Source organism: Ochlerotatus camptorhynchus, unplaced genomic scaffold, assembly GCF_037179485.1.
Source record: "Ochlerotatus camptorhynchus isolate MF236.1 unplaced genomic scaffold, CSIRO-AGI_Acam_v1.1 ptg000220l, whole genome shotgun sequence".
Lineage (NCBI taxonomy): Eukaryota > Metazoa > Arthropoda > Insecta > Diptera > Culicidae > Ochlerotatus > Ochlerotatus camptorhynchus.
The window spans coordinates 586,145-602,362 of NW_027040710.1; the positions used below are offsets into that span (position 1 = coordinate 586,145).

The 16,218-nt window shown below is 38.7% G+C and overlaps 3 protein-coding genes across 4 annotated transcripts; 2 read left to right on the forward strand and 1 right to left on the reverse strand.

Moving 5' to 3' along the window:
• Window positions 1-5,804: 5,804 nt before the first annotated feature.
• sloth1 (sloth 1) lies at window positions 5,805-6,450 on the forward strand. Its single transcript, XM_065224919.1, has 2 exons — window positions 5,805-6,073; window positions 6,131-6,450. The coding sequence occupies exons 1-2, from the start codon at window positions 5,917-5,919 to the stop codon at window positions 6,217-6,219; spliced, it is 246 nt and encodes an 81-aa protein (XP_065080991.1). The 5' UTR covers window positions 5,805-5,916; the 3' UTR covers window positions 6,220-6,450.
• sloth2 (sloth 2) lies at window positions 6,228-6,450 on the forward strand. Its single transcript, XM_065224920.1, has one exon. The coding sequence runs from the start codon at window positions 6,228-6,230 to the stop codon at window positions 6,435-6,437; it is 210 nt and encodes a 69-aa protein (XP_065080992.1). The 3' UTR covers window positions 6,438-6,450.
• fidipidine lies at window positions 6,422-8,848 on the reverse strand. 2 transcript variants are annotated; one of them, XM_065224917.1, is made up of 8 exons: window positions 8,684-8,848; window positions 8,407-8,615; window positions 7,878-8,346; window positions 7,767-7,811; window positions 7,281-7,699; window positions 7,012-7,217; window positions 6,745-6,950; window positions 6,422-6,677 (listed from the first exon to the last, which is right to left on the reverse strand). In XM_065224917.1, exons 1-8 carry the CDS (start codon window positions 8,765-8,767, stop codon window positions 6,492-6,494), a joined length of 1,824 nt encoding a protein of 607 aa, XP_065080989.1. In that variant the 5' UTR covers window positions 8,768-8,848; the 3' UTR covers window positions 6,422-6,491. The 2 variants fall into 2 exon arrangements, with proteins under 2 accessions (XP_065080989.1, XP_065080990.1); XM_065224918.1 differs by lacking the exon at window positions 7,767-7,811 and having other exon boundaries at window positions 8,684-8,847.
• Between the last annotated feature and the right edge of the window lie 7,370 nt (window positions 8,849-16,218).

Consider the following 16,218-nt stretch of genomic DNA (forward strand, 5'->3'; position numbering starts at 1 on the left):
AAATGGGACACATTTTTTTAGAAAATCTTAATTTGCTTGATTATTCCACTTCTATTCCTTACCTCCAAACAATCCGCTTCAGTTTGTACCCAGGAAGGCAATGCCGTTCTTTCCATAGCTGCAGAAGTCACGTAAATCCCGAACACGTAAAATTTCCACCTGATACGCGAAGATGGCGTCACTTTTATAATTAAAACCCTAATGAATATTTTTAACACATTGTTAGGGCTAAAATATATTTTTTCAAATGAATAAAAAGTACCCGCTTTTATATTTTTGAAAGTACCCATTTTTTGACAACTTAGAATAAATTCAAAAAATGAGTACAAAAAACGCATTTAAAGGGTACTTTTGTGTTAGCGTGCATAGCAGCCGATACTGTCAAGCAAAGCAAAGCAACAACATTTTAAGATTTTTATCGTGACCTTACGGAACAGTCAGAGCTGTCTTGCTTTACTGCCATGCCGATGACGTTCTATTACAGGGAGGATTCTGTACAATCTCTAGGAGGGTTTCAGTTAATCGCAAAAGGGATTTACGATAGTCTCAGTAGAGATTCCTGAGGGGAATTTTAGACAATCTCAGTTCGGCCTTTCAACAATATCAAAGTGGACTTCGGATCATCCAAAGAAGGAATATGGACTATCTCAGGGGAGATTCCACACAATCACAGGAAGGATTTCACTCAATACTGAGGGGGATTCATGACAGTCCAGGAGGGATTTCAAATAATCCAGTCAATCCAAAGGGGGATTCTGGACAATCAGTGGAAACAACGAATGCTTCTGAAGAGAATTGACACTAACTCTGAGTTTTCCAGCTAAATATTCTCAGAGATTTAAATCCCTTTTTCTTTATGTATGCTGGTAAATAAAATGTTGGTAATCACGGTACACCGTAATTATTAATAATAATTATTAATGATGAGTTTCCTCATTTCCGATATTGTGAGATTGAGTACTAATTTTCATGAGCTAAAATTCCTACTTCCTTAATTTTGAAATCACACCATCTAGTGTTTCATGCCTGGGAAATTTACTAGAATTATCATTTCGCGATTCCCAGGAAACTAGTTTGGCTTCCCGAGAAGCGGTTTTTTATTGTACAAAAACGATGTTTAACATATTTTATATTAAAAATGACCACACAACCCAGGATTTCCTTGGGAAAAATATAAGAGCCTGAAGTCAGGAAAGCTTCCTGGCGAAGAATCTTCCAAACGAAACCGGTAGACGTTTGTGACACAATCTGTGAGAAATTCCCGGGTGAAGTTAGAAGAGACTTCCATGTAAATTTAGGCAGACGAATGAAATTTTCAGAATAATTCAGAGAAGTTTTCCGTGGGAAATAGTTTCCACGTTCAGCGGTAGCCAGTAGGACTTCTGAGGGTAATCTGAAGATACTGTTTGAACGAAAAGTTGATGAAACTTCCGTTGACCAATGGAAGAAACTTACGAGAGAAGGTGGAAAATTCTTCCAGGGCAAGCTTAAAAAAACTTCCAGGAGATGTTGGAAGAAATTCCATACAAAATCAGACGAAACCTCTCAGAAAAATCATAAGAATCCTTCCGAAGAAGCTGGTCGAAATCATCAAAGAGAAGTTGGAAGAAACTTCCAGAAATTGTCGGCAAAATCTTCCAGGGGAAATCCTGACGAAGTTCAAGTTTTAATAAATAGCTACCGAAAATATTTCCCGATTCCCGGGAAGAGTCTTCAGCTATTTTAAGATTACCGGGTTACTAGAAATGGCTGGAAAATGGAAACACTAACACCACCACATCACCAAAAACTTCAAAGAAATTACACTTTAGCCATCCATCCCTATAAAACAAAAGAGACCTAAACATCGCGATCGCCTGGCCTGGATAAGAGCCATTTAACTTGGATGTTTTAATGAAAGAAAACTAAATTTTGAATTCAAAACATTCTGTCAGACGGGACTGTGATGAAAAATATTAGACTACTTTGTTTATTTTTGAGTAAATATGAGTAACTCAAATTTACTCACTGCAAATATATTTACTCTGAGTACAGTTGTCTTACCCCTTGGTTCATTTTTAGTAACTTATAGTACGTTCAGACTACAGAGTTATAACATGTTATAGCGCTATCTTGATGGTGTTCTCTGTGTTGCAATTATTTGACAACCGTTATAACATGTTATAACTCTCCAGTCTGAACAAGGCATTAGTTACTAACGATTTTTCTTTGTGTGTACAAGACACTGAAGAAGTCTGCACATTGTATACGAAATACGCGTATCTGTCAAGGATAAGCAAATAAAGTAGTGGAATTAAATGGAAAATACTAATCCTTCTCTCTCTCATTATACAGGTATTCCACTAAGACGTCCACATTCATCAGGATTGCTGGAGACGCAGGCAGAAAATTCCTAAGGTATATTGGAAATTTTTTTTGGAGAAAGTCAGAAGCTATAGCGCTTACGGAACAGTCGAAAGAAACAAGGAGATAATTCTGGAAGAAAGAGCTCCTGGGGGATATTCTAATGATCCAGAAATTTTCCAAATGGTCATAAACATCCCTGAAGACCCCGAAATGCCCCTGAAGTTTTTAGGATATTCCTGAAATGTACTTAGGGATTTTATGCTGTTTTGGAGTACTCTGATCATTTTTGAAATACTTGGAACTTCCCTAATTATAATGAAACTACCGGAATATCTGTAATCAACTTTGAAGGTCTCTAGACTTTCTTAAAAATTATGAAATTTCCTAAGCACACAATTTTCTTGAATTTATTGTAACATCAGCAATGCACGGAACTTCCCATTAAATGATCTCACAATGTGCTTATGTTCATGTAACTTCCCTTACGTTTCTTAAATTTGCATTAACCCCTCGGAACATTGCTGAAGTTTTCGGAAATTGCCTGAGTTTCTCGGAACTCCTTTAAAATTTCAGCGATTTCCTTGAAATTTATTGATCTGTCCTGGCGTTGTCGGAGCTTCCTAAAGTTCTCTCAATTCTCCTGAAACTAATGGAACTGTTCTGAAAACCTGCTGAAGAAACTTCCAAGGGAAGTCGAAATAAGTTTCCGAGAGGAATCAGAATTATCAGAAAGAGCCATCGACTGTTTATCGATTCATGGGTAGCCAAAAACGGTGAGGAAATTGAAAAATTAATCGAAAGAGTATCCATAAGACATGTTTGAAGATGATTTTTTTAGAATTTTAAAGGGCTAAAAAAATTGAGTTATTCAAAAAGATACAAGTCTTTCACAATAATTTTCTCCAAAATTCGAGCGCGAGCAGGCATTAATCATTTTGATTATTTAAAAAAAAAAATCGGTATAAATCGGTATAAAACCTCAAAAATCGGTTTTCTGAGGAACCTCATCTGTATATCGGTATCTAGTTCGGAAATCGGTATAAATACCGATAAATCTGTATATCTGGCAACGCTGATCTAAACAAAACTTAATTTTTCTCGGATCGGTGCGAGTGTTACTCGACATAATAAATATTTACTCTTGAGTTGTTTGACAAGAGGTCGTATGAATAAAAGCGTTTACTTTACTTTTCCCGTAAGAAAAGCACGGGAAAGTAAAGTAAACTCTTTTTAATCATACGGCCCAAGGATACATTTTTTTTATTCTGCATGGGGGTCCCTCCCGGGAATTATTAGGCCGTTCGCAATGCTGTTGTATTTTATAAGGCCGTTCGCAATGCTGTTGTATTTTATAAGGACTGTTTCAATTTGAAACTAGAACAGAAACGCACCTCTCGCAATGCTGAGTTGCAGTTTCATTATTCGAGCACTATTTTGCACCAGATTTGCAACTGCTCGACTATTCTGTTTTATTTCTGAGCGAGTTTGAAACACGAATGGAACTCTGTTTCAAATTTCTTTGGATGTGTTAGAGATGTTTCGAGAGCTTCACAAATAAAAACGGAGAATTTCATAGAGAACAGTAAAGTTTATGGAACTTGATGATTTCAAACATCTTTTAGAACTGTGCGTTGCGCTGATCGTGTTGCAGTTTTATTTTTGACAGTTTCAAATTATAGAATTGACGAGTAGTTTAAAACAATTTTGAAACTCAGCATTGCGAACGGCCTTAGGCTCTGAACCATTTGGTGAATTATTTTAACTTTTGGTTAAAATTTGACAGATGGAAAGTTATCGATTAACCCTGCTATCCGAGCATGGTTATTTCTGACAGACAAGAAGTTAAATTTTGACAACCGTGGCTCGAAAACCGGTCGATCAACAGCACGGGGATTTTCGAACATAGAAAATAACTTTCGAAATGTCACTTTTAACCACGAGTTAAATTTAACTCGGCAAATGGTTCACAGCCTTAGGCTGTGAACCATTTGCCGAGTTAAATTTAACTCGTGGTTAAAAGTGACATTTCGAAAGTTATTTCTTATGTTCGAAAATCCCCGTGCTGTCGATCGACCGGTTTTCGAGCCACGGTCGTCAAAATTTAACTTCTTGTCTGTCAGAAGTAACCACGCTCGGATAGCAGGGTTAATCGATAACTTTTCATCTGTCAAATTTTAACCAAAAGCTAAAATAATCCACCAAATGGTTCAGAGCCTTAGGGCCGTTTTCTTCACCCCCGCTTAAATCTTAAACCAGGTTTACCCATTGGCAAATCAAAGTTGGCTCTCGTGGAGAATAGAAGAACTATGAAAGTGATGATGGTTTCAAAATTTTTCACGGGGAAGTATACGAGTCCAATCTTAAAATGCTTTTATTTTGTGAATGGAGCATTTTATTTAAATCTGGTTAGTGCTACGTTAGTAGAAAACTTCAGGACTACTCAATGGACATATAATACAGAAAACATAATTTCTTTTCAGATTTTTAGGTGTACACATAGACTTCCGCTTTTCTACCACTGTAGCAGTAACCAGATTTAAATAAAATGCTCCATTTTCAAAATAAAAGCATTTTAAGATTGCACTCGTATACTTCCCCGTGGAAAATTTTGAAACCATCATCACTTTTATAGTTCTTCTATTCTCCACGAGTACCAACTTTGATTTGCCAATTGGCAAATCAAAGTTGGCACTCGTGGAGAATAGAAGAACTATAAAAGTGATGATGGTTTCAAAATTTTCCACGGGGCAGTATACGAGTGCAATCTTAACATGCTTTTATTTTGAAAACGGAGCATTTTATTTAAATCTGGTTGCTACTACAGTGGTAGAAAAGCTCAAATCTATGTGTACACCTAAAAATCTGAAAAAAAATAATTTTTCTGTATTATATGTCTATTGAGTAGTCCATAAGTTTTCTACTAACATAGCATCAACCAGATTTAAATAAAATGCTCCATTTGCAAAATAAAAGCATTTTAAAATTGCACTCGTATACCTCACCGTGTAAAATTTTCAAACCATCATCACTCTCATAGTTCTTCTATTCTCCACAAGTGCCAACTTTGATTTGCCAATATAGTTAAACCTGGTTTAAGGCTTAAGCGGAGGTGAAGAAATCGGCCCTTAGAGAGAAAAAATACGACAGTGAGCATGCATAAGGGCGAATACGCGATGATCGATTCTCTTCATCGATTTTCTCTTTGCATTGTTACAGCTAAGCGAAACAATTTTCTAGAATTTGTTCAATGCAGAGTAGTAACAGGTTGTATTGGCTATCAAAAGCAACAGCAAACGCACCGAGAAACGTTAAATCTAGCGAGTTATTAACAAAAGAGAAAATTGACGAAGAGAATCGATCATCGCGTATAGGCCCTTATGCATGCTCACTGTCGAAATGATGTTGCATGTCTTTCATTTTTTTTCACTGGCCTCACGATTGTCATCCATCATCAGTCGCTGTCGTGTTTTGTTTGGATCGAAAATTCGTGCAAAATATTACATAAAAAATCGTACGAGGCATGAAAATTTAGCCACCGTTTTCGACGCTCATTTCGTACTGTATTCACAAATGCGTATCCGACGCAGCCAAACACTCAAGAACCTGCTGGATTTGTGGCCGGGTAAGAAGTACTTGGGCATCTACCGGTTTCTGCCGTTGTTCTTCGGTCTCGGAGCAACCTTGGAGTTTTCCATGATCCACTGGCGAGTGGGGGATACCAACTTCTGTGAGTATCAACTGGGTCTTGAATTGGCATTAATAAGGATTTTGTTCCGCTTCCTAGATAACACCTTCAAGAAACGCCAAGCCAAGGATATTGTTGAGGAACGACTTCGACTGCACCAGCTGGAACCGATTCGGGAGGTAAACTAGGTGCAATCATGCCGGCGGGAGTCTCGACTAAGGAATACGTTAAGTTTATGGCGGCAGCGCTGTTTTCGATGTTTGCCGGTTCTCAGCTTGTGCACACGTACTACAATCCGTTGAAGGATTTGAACTACTATATTGACAAGGAAATCAATTCCCAACGGTTACGGGAGGTGAAGCAATCGGATGTAGTTAGTAGCAATGAAGGTGGAATAAAAAAGTAATATTGTTTATTTACGTTTTGCACAATATTGAATATAAGAATAAGTTGATATAGATTATTCTATTTGATCGGTTTCGGCTTGAAGTTGCTGATGGCGTTTGAGCAGGGCCTCGTTTCGTTGGCATTCTGCAGTCAGCTGTTTAACGGTTGCCGCATACTTTCGCTGCTGTTCAACCAGACACAGTAGCTGTGCATTCAGGCCATCCCGCTTGGCACGTTCGTCGTCGTACTTCTTTTTGACCTGCAAAAAGAGACAAAAGCCACTCAGTGATTCCATTTGATTGAGAGTTGATAAAGGCGACCCTAACCTTTGACTTATTGGTTCGAATGCCTTCGACTATGGTTTCGAACTGTTCGACAAATTGCTCCCGCGAATTGAACGATTGCATTGCATTACCGTAGTTTTCGTAGATGGAATTCAGCAGGGACATTTCCTTCTCCAAATACAGTTTAGTATCGTCAAGGGTGTTGTAGAGCGTATAGAACTGCTTCGTCTCGCGATGCGTGGCACTTACTGGAAACAGAACGTTCCTAATTGTTAAAATGTTTCTCTAAAAAAGATACCATCGCTTCACCTTGATTGTAAAGTTCCAGGAACCTTCTCTGGTATTGAGCCAGCTCGGTACGATCCGGAATGTTATCCAATTGACGGTTAATTGAAACGTAGGCACGATTTTTCTTGGCCAGCTGTAGCCGCAAAGATTTCAGTCGTTCCTGCTCCACTTCCAGCTGTTTCTGATACTCCAAAATATCCTCATCCGGGGTACATGTTTCGGCTTTCCTGCAACAAATCGAACACATTTTAGCGAGTCTCTAAACTGCACCCTACTCAACGCAAACTCACTGAATCTTCTCCTGCAGTTCAGCCAGTTCCTTCTTGCACTTCTCCTTAAACTCTGTCTCGTGCTGTTTCATCTTTTCGTTTTTTAATATCAACTCCTGAACGTGAGTCAGAATCTTCTCATTGTCTTCGCTAATCTCCAAATTATCCAAATTGTGAATCTCCGCCTCCAGCGATCCTTTGAGATTCTTAAGCTCCTCTAAATCCGTCCGCTCTTGCTTCAGGCCGTCCTTTAGTTTACAATTGGAGGCTTTGATCCGTTCTAGCTTCTTCTCTAGTGCCAATTTCGTTGCCAGAATCGTTTTAATCTTATTCTGCTCGGACAGCTGGCTGGTATCGATTGACATCTCTCGCTTGAGATCTTCGTAGTGCTGATTGAGGGCACTCCTCTCGGTGTCCGTCAACTCAACGGAAACGTTTTGCTACCCAAACAATGAGTATTAATTTGCATTCTCATCAAACAATAAATTAGTTTATATTTAGATTTACCTCTTTTGCAACTGATAAATTTTTGAACAAATTATCAAAATCAAGCTAAAAACAATAATAACAAATTAAAATAAAACAAGCTGCACCCAATCAACACCAATAAAGATCTACCTCCTGTTCCGTCTTTTGCAGAACATCACGAAACACGTCCTCCGATTCCAACGCATCATCAACCTCCGGAATGTCCACGTTTGTCTTCACCGAGAAGTCCCTGGTCCCGTACTCCATCAGCGTAATTCTCACCCGACTCATCACATCGTCCGGTCCGGTCTTTTCCTTTCTCCTAAACTGCCTCTTCGGAATGTACCGGTCCTCCACCGTTCGGAGATTCGCCAACTGCTTCGAGTGCACTTGTTTGGCTTCCATGTCCGATTCGAGAGTAAAGTGGTTTTGAAACTGCGAAGCGGCCAGCTTCTTCAATTTTTCTGCTTTCTCGCTGCGATTCTCGGCCGACCGTTTGACCAACCACTCCACCACCGGGTAGATGTTGATGAAATCCAATCCCTGTATCTGATGCGGTTCCAGCTGGAAGGGGCATTTCATCTTCGGCAGAACAACGACGATCTTCTCCGTGAGCGCGCTGCGATTGAATTTCCAACATCAACTAGGTATATTAAAAACTCGCAAGACAGTCACTTACATCTTCTGACCGATGGTCAGATTTTCGTGGAACAGCAGGTCCACATCCACATCGTAGTCGCAAGCCTCGATGCACCAGGTCATTCCGCCGACTATCTTGTCGAAGATGGAAAGGCCCTGGATGTGGGCTCGATAGTACCCGGCTCCGACGAGAATGTCGATGATTTCCTGCTCCTTGCATTTCTGTTCTTCATCTTCGCGGCGCTCGACCTGGGTGAGGAACCGGGATGAGTCGGATTGCCGGGTTTGTTTATATGCAATCGGCGAATCGAACTTACCTGAATTTCATTCCCATCAGCGTCGAACCGGGTAGCGAGCTTGATGTTGGGTAAGTGCTTGGAAAAGATATTTTTGGAACCCATTTTATAGCATTTTATAGGTAAACAACATCACAATCTAAAAAATATTTTAAAATGCATTTTAAAAACCGAATCCGATAACAAAATGCACTTGTCAGCCATCAGCTGACTTTGACAGCCTGATCGTCTCTCGAGCAGCTTCCCCCGGTGTCAGTCTCCGGGAATTCTAGTTCTTGGACAATTCGAGCAGTTATTTACACTGAACCAATACATCATTTTAGGTTCGTGTTGTGAATGCGATAAATTAGCAATAATTGACCACTTTGTCAAGCAGTTTTGGCGTGACTTTCTACCAGCGATTCCACAAAATTTTACCAACTAATTTCTATTTTTTTATGAAACGCACAAATGATGACTACTTTTCTTGTGGTTCCAGAAGAAAAAATCTCAAAATAATGTTTGCGTGGTAGTAAACGTCATTTTAACTGCTCGAATGAAGTGGTTAATTGAAAAACGTTCTCGAATCACTCACCCGCATAAATCACAACAATACGGTTACCACATTGAAAATGGTTTATCTTCCTGTGAAAACCATAATGAGAATGGTTCAGTCAACTTTAATTAACCACTTTATTCGAGCTCTTAAAATGACGTTTACTACCACTCAAACTTTGAAATAAAACATTATTTTAAGATTTTTTCTTCTAGAACCTCGAAAAAACAAGCCAACATTTGTGCGTTTCATAAAAAATATAAATTATTTGGTCCAGTTTTGTGAAATCGCTGGTAGAAAGTCACGCCAAAACTGCTTGACAAAGTGGTCAATTGAACCATACCTAGGTAAGGTTTTGACCATATTGATTAAGGTTTGCGAAGACCTAACCCTACAAATAATGGGTGGTTAAGAACGTTCACCATACGAGATCTCACTTTTTCCCATAAATTTTTTGCAACGAAACTATAGCCTAACCACATCAGAGAAGGTTCAAGTTGGAAATGTGAAACCTATTTCCATTAACGTTCGAAAAAGGTAGTACGTTTTAGAACCAACCATTGTTGTTAACTTCAATGTATACTATGAACGAGTACAAATGACCATACTTATTGACGTTATAATACTGTCGTAGTTTATGTGGAATTCAGCAGATACAGTTTGTTCTTTAATTTTAATGTGATTTACAAGATTGCTTTTTTGTGAATACCTCTCTCTTCACTTGAGAATTGTTTTTATTGTTCTTCATATAAACATAGTACTAAAAAAATGCACCTTGCAAAACGAACCTTCATTCTATTTGAACCTGCTTCGATTTCCTGTTTGGGTTGATGTGAGTCAGAAGAATCAAAATTTCCAACCCATGTAGACCGCTGTTATTTATCCATGATGGCTGGGATTGTCAAAGACCCTAGATATTTTTGTAGGAAATACATTCTTTTAGAAATAATTTATACTTTGAGCTGGTATTACTTACGTTATTCATTTTTCTCAACGATAAAACAGGTTTTCCATTTGGAGTAAAGTTTTAAAAATAAAATAATAAAGCAAAAAAAAAAACACCGTGAACTCAGGGCCGCCGTTTCAAAGAAAAGCATTTTCCTTTGTTTGTGCCAGTTGTAAAAACATAAAGCAACCATAAGCGAAACACGTAAGCATTGTACAAGTTGTATACAACTTTTATTCGTAATGTTTTGAAACAGTTCAATATAGTTTCGTATAGTTGATCAACCGTAACAAAATGTAGCTGGAACATACCAGAAACTGTAACAGTAGAAAGTAATGTTTCTTTTCTGTTTATTACATTCCATAAACCATAAAAAACTATTTTGTATAAAGTTAACATAGCTAGTAAGGTTTCAGTGAAGTTTGAACTGTTCTAGAAATGGTTCTTTTCTATGCGGGCAAGAAGTAAAAGTTCAAAGTCAAATCTGTACTTTTTCGTCATCCCTTTTGCTTATGCAAATTTACCCAACGGGTGCACGCAGCATAAACTAAAGCATTAAAACTTAGCATAGGGAAAACTATCCAGCTTTCCATGCTCGGTAATTGCGGTCTGTTTGTATGAATAAACTAGTGAATAAATGCATCCTTCACTGTGCTTTTTGACACTAACTGGAGGGCGTATGTTGTTCCATTTTCTTCTGTTCCTGGGAGAGGGAAACGGAGGGGCCAAAATCTCAACCTCCAGATAGTGTCAAAAAGCACAGTGAAGGATACATTTATTCATACAAACAGGCTGCCATTACCGAGCATGGAAAGCTGGATACGCTTGCACCAGTTTAGCTTAGGTATAGGCGCTACGTAGGAGTCAAGTGCATCCTGGACGTACGCATAAATTTGAGATTATTCTGGAAGTATTGCGTTGGTCCCAAAATGCATCTCATGATCTTGAAGGAGAACGATGGATAAGTTTAGATTAGGAGTACTTTCTGTCTCTTTCCTTCTTATCAACATTACGTTAGGACGATCTTAGCAGGAGGCAAATCTTTCTAGGCTCAAACCCCTATAGAAGGCAAATTTTCTACTTAATAACTGGAATGTGTTAGTCTTCAGACGTCTGTCGATCTGTCAAGATCCGAATTCCTTCCAGCCAGTACCTTCATCTGGTTTAAACTTAGCTAACTGTTGAGACCTCTAATTTAGTGAGAAGTTCAGTCCTCAGTCTAAAATCAAAGTTCAAAAACTGATGCTTAAAGCAGGGTTGCTTCTACTCACTTGCTATAACAAAAGATTTTCCGGAATTTTGGAATCATTAGATTTTATAATGATATTTTGTACTTGTTGTACTGTTGAGACCTCTAATTTAGTGAGAAGTTCAGTCCTCAGTCTAAAATCAAAGTTCAAAAAACTGATGCTTAAAGCAGGGTTGCTTCTACTCACTTGCTATAACAAAAGATTTTCCGGAATTTTGGAATCATTAGATTTGATAATGATATTTTGTACTTGTTATATACAAGAAGAGGTTGAAAGGCAAGTGTTTGACACATAAAATCAGTCAAATTCGTTTTCAGATAGTCACAATTTTTTACGACTCGCGAGCGCTTACTCTGAGTGAACGTTCACGAATAATAAAATCGCTGATTGTGAAACTCTGGAAGCGAATTTGACTGGTTTTATGTGTCGAACACTTGGCTTTCAACCACAAACGAAGTGACAGACGGAGCGGCTCGAAAACTTTGGTGACTAACCTGCTATTGCAATTTTTCAGTGTACCACATGGCAACACCACTACTACTGGATTGTACCACATGGCAACACTACTACTAGATTGAACTAGCATTTTCACCAACTGTACTAGAATGTTTTGGTTCTATCTCTTTCACTCTACTCAAAACTGAAATGCATAAAAAAATGACAAAATGAAACGCACTCTTTGCACACTGTCAAAGAATCATTGTACACAAAATCAACTTAGTTCAAATCAAAACAAAAAAAAACTAACCCATCTGGTGGATGATGCTTCCAAGAAAATTCTATTACAGTGAACCTCATTATTTAAATTGATTTCTTCGCCAGTTAGTCGTCTGTCACTTCGTTTGTGCTTTCAACCTCTTCTTGTATCTAGCAAGTACAAAATACCATTATAACATCTAATAATTTCAAAATTCCGAAAATCTTTTTTTCATAGCAAGTGAGGTGAAGCAACCCTGCTTAAAGGCACTCTTTTTTCTTTCTTTAAAATTCTGAACCACGCTATTGTAAAGGCCCAAACGCAATGTGGGCGGAAGCGGGACGGAATCGGAAAGTTTGACAGTTGTCACTAATGACATCAAGATGTCTAACCGAAATCATTCTGGTTCTAACTAGTATTCAATCCGACAAGTCGGCTTACTCAGATCGGGCTTTTCCACTGGCGCTGCCGTTCCACTTCCGCTCTCATTGCGCTTGAGCCTTAAAAGCACAAACGAAGTGACAGACGGAGCGGCTCGAAAACTTTGGTGACTAACCTGCTATTGCAATTTTTCAGTGTACCACATGGCAACACCACTACTACTGGATTGTACCACATGGCAACACTACTACCACACACGAAGTGACAGACGACTAACTGGCGAAGAAATCCAATTAAATAATGTGGTTCACTGTAATAGAATTTTCTTGGAAGCTTGTGCCATCATCCACCAGATGGGTTAGTTTTTTTGTTTTGATTTGAACAAAGTTGATTTTGTGTACAATGATTCTTTGACAGTGTGCAAAGAGTGCGTATCATTTTGTCATTTTTTTATGCATTTCAGTTTTGAGTAGAGTGAAAGAGATAGAACCAACAATCAATACGAAACTAACGATTTTAAATTGGCTCACCACTTTAGTAGCCTATTGGTCCCAAGCAAACGATTAACGTACCCTATTCTAGTTGAAATTCTATTACTACACTATGTTTGTTTTGATTCGCTATGAAAGTTTGACAGATAACATCAGGGGTGTGTGGATTCATGCAGAACATGCAGGGGTGAGTGAAATAGCTTGGGACTGCTTGGGACCGTTGTTCTGGTACTGAGTGAGCCAAAAATAATAATGATTTTCTTCGGGACCCAGTGGTCTTAGAGTTACCTCTATGATAGAACCAAAACATTCTAGTACATTTGGTGAAAATGCTAGTTCAATCTAGTCGTAGTGTTGCCATGTGGTACAATCCAGTAGTAGTGGTGTTGCCATGTGGTACACTGAAAAATTGCAATAGCAGGTTAGTCACCAAAGTTTTCGAGCCGCTCCGTCTGTCACTTCGTTTGTGCTACTACTAGATTGAACTAGCATTTTCACCAAATGTACTAGAATGTTTTGGTTCTATCTCTTTCACTCTACTCAAAACTGAAATGCACAAAAAAATGACAAAATGATACGCACTCTTTGCACACTGTCAAAGAATCATTGTACACAAAATCAACTTTGTTCAAATCAAAACAAAAAACTAACCCATCTGGTGGAAGATGGCACAAGCTTCCAAGAAAATTCTATTACAGTGAACCACATTATTTAAATGGATTTATTTGCCAGTTAGTCGTCTGTCACTTCGTTTGTGCTTAAAAGTCTCTTGATTCAGTAGAGTAACTGCCTTAGTATCTTGAACAATTTTTGGTAGAATCGAGAAAAGGGTAAGGCTTATTGACAGATACGCACCGAGATTGGATTGAACTTGAGCTTCGGAAAGCTCCGAATACACGAATATGATATGATCCGTGCCTGTGTAGTTGCAATCGAAGATCGGCTTCGAAACGACGAATGCATAAGATGCGAAGTGAGGGAGATGAAATAAAGAATTAGAATAAGATTTTGGGTTGGAAGAGTGCGACACGATGTGTGAACTAGTTAATCGAGCTCGTTCAGACTAAAGAGCCTAAATTTATAAAGAGGCGACATCTTATTAATTTGACAGGTCTTCTACTCGATTGGAATAACTTTTCCTATGACTTTGACAGACAATCGATTGTTCCAATTTTGACATGTCGTCTCTTTATAAATTCAGCTAGTCTGAACAGCTCGCTATTCTCCGTACTGACCAATGCTACCGACGCCAGGGAGGCAGCTCCCACATCTGGACCCAACCTATCGATCCATCAACTCATGGACCGGGACCACCGACTTTACTTGCCCTTCCGAAGGAAGGCGTGATCATATATTTTATGCCTTAGAAAATCCCGGTGGCGCCGACTGGATTTGAGCCCAGGCCTTTTGGGGTGAGAGGCAATCACGCTTTCCACTGCACCACCGGCACCGCTAGATCAGTCCTGGGTACTGCGAACACAGCCGTTTTTGTTTTGCAAGTCAGCAGGAAACAACTTGAAAATTTTCCGATATCACAAATTGTTTTGCTAATGCACTGCTCACAATTTGCATATACATGCTGTCGAAAGTTCACCCTTTGCTCCATAAATAACGTGTACATGGTGTTGGGAGTGCACCTACCCACATGACTCTTATAAAGTTTGTTTGCATTCTTCCTTCAGCAGTTCGTGCAGGTTCGTTCGTTCGTTACATTGTTTACATCCGAGTATTTGAGCAAGTTTTTTGTTGAAGAATATTAGTAAAAAAATGCCGAAATGACAATATTTTCAACATTGACCACAATACTTTCTCTGCCGACGGGGATTGTATGAGAAAAGTATCACTTTTAGCAGCTCTAGATCGTTGGATTCTTTTTGACAGCACCAGTTGGATTCTTTTTGACAACCATTTCGTGTTTCTCCGCACCACTCAGGATCAGTCGAGTATGAAATTAGTCAGAAACGTAAACAAACCATACACACAGAGAAAAAAAATAACTCTTTTAACTTAATTTTGGGTAATTTTGAGTTTTGCATCCCACTCTCATATTTTGTTGTTGTCAAAAACGGAACGAGAGATTCGATTTTCTCATGACTATCTTTCAATAAGCTACTAGTGAGTATATGTGATATTCTCAAATTTGAAACAATTGAACTTAATTTTGAGTAGAAAAAACTCACGAGTAAGTGATTATTTTTGTCGTAGTCAAATGTAAACTACTATAAGCGGTTTACTGAAAATTAGATTATTGAACGGAACATGGGAGATGAGTGAAAAGAACTTAATTTTGGGTAATTTTTCGGTTCCGTGTAGGTTTCTTATGGCTTGTTTACATTAAGGCTCTGAACCATTTGGTGGATTATTTTAACTTTTGGTTAAAATTTGACAGATGAAAAGTTATCGATTAACCCTGCTATCCGAGCATGGTTATTTCTGACGGACAAGAAGTTAAATTTTGACAACCGTGGCTCGAAAACCGGTCGATCGACAGCACGGGGATTTTCGAACATAGAAAATAACTTTCGAAATGTCACTTTTAACCACGAGTTAAATTTAACTCGGCAAATGGTTCACAGCCTAATAATGAGTTAAACGTAAAGCCCTCTAGTTAGGCTGTGAACCATTTGCCGAGTTAAATTTAACTCGTGGTTAAAAGTGACATTTCGAAAGTTATTTTCTATGTTCGAAAATCCCCGTGCTGTCAATCGACCGGTTTTCGACCCAAGGTTGTCAAAATTTAACTTCTTGTCTGTCAAAAGTAACCACGCTCGGATAGCAGGGTTAATCGATAACTTTCCATCTGTCAAATTTTAACCAAAAGTTAAAATAATCCACCAAATGGTTCAGAGCCTTAATGTATGGACGGCTGTCACCACAAAACTGAAAAAAGCTGTTCTAATCGAGCAAAACGGTGCATTTTGACGGTTCGATTGGAACAACTTTTGACAAACGTCCATACTTTTACCACAGACAAACAGACATAACACTCACAAGTTGTTCATCTAACAAGCATTTAACGGTCAATTTAAAAGTACCTCAGTTGGCAGTACTGCCACCTGTGGCGCGCATAGTAAATTCCCTTGCGTTTGACGTTTACACACTACCGCCATCTGTTCAGCGTACTACCCACCACAGTGTACTCAACAGATGGCGGTAATGTTTTAGCGACGATGTTTAAAATGCGAAATATTCAATGTGTTATGTCTGTTTGTCTGTGCTTTTACTGTAGGCTTTAGTTATACGAGATAGGCGACGA

What these genes read in the sequence shown, in the direction of transcription:
- sloth1 (XM_065224919.1), top strand. Translation starts at nt 5,917, where the DNA reads ATGCGTATCCGACGCAGCCAAACACTCAAGAACCTGCTGGATTTGTGG. An exon ending in AGTGGGGGATACCAACTTCT is followed by an intron (nt 6,074 to 6,130) that starts GTGAGTATCAAC and finishes TCCGCTTCCTAG; the next exon opens with ATAACACCTTCAAGAAACGC.
- sloth2 (XM_065224920.1), top strand. Translation starts at nt 6,228, where the DNA reads ATGCCGGCGGGAGTCTCGACTAAGGAATACGTTAAGTTTATGGCGGCA.
- fidipidine (XM_065224917.1), bottom strand. Translation starts at nt 8,767, where the DNA reads ATGGGTTCCAAAAATATCTTTTCCAAGCACTTACCCAACATCAAGCTC. An exon ending in ATTTATCAGTTGCAAAAGAG is followed by an intron (nt 7,700 to 7,766) that starts GTAAATCTAAAT and finishes TTGTTTGGGTAG; the next exon opens with CAAAACGTTTCCGTTGAGTT. An exon ending in TTCGAACCAATAAGTCAAAG is followed by an intron (nt 6,678 to 6,744) that starts GTTAGGGTCGCC and finishes CTCTTTTTGCAG; the next exon opens with GTCAAAAAGAAGTACGACGA.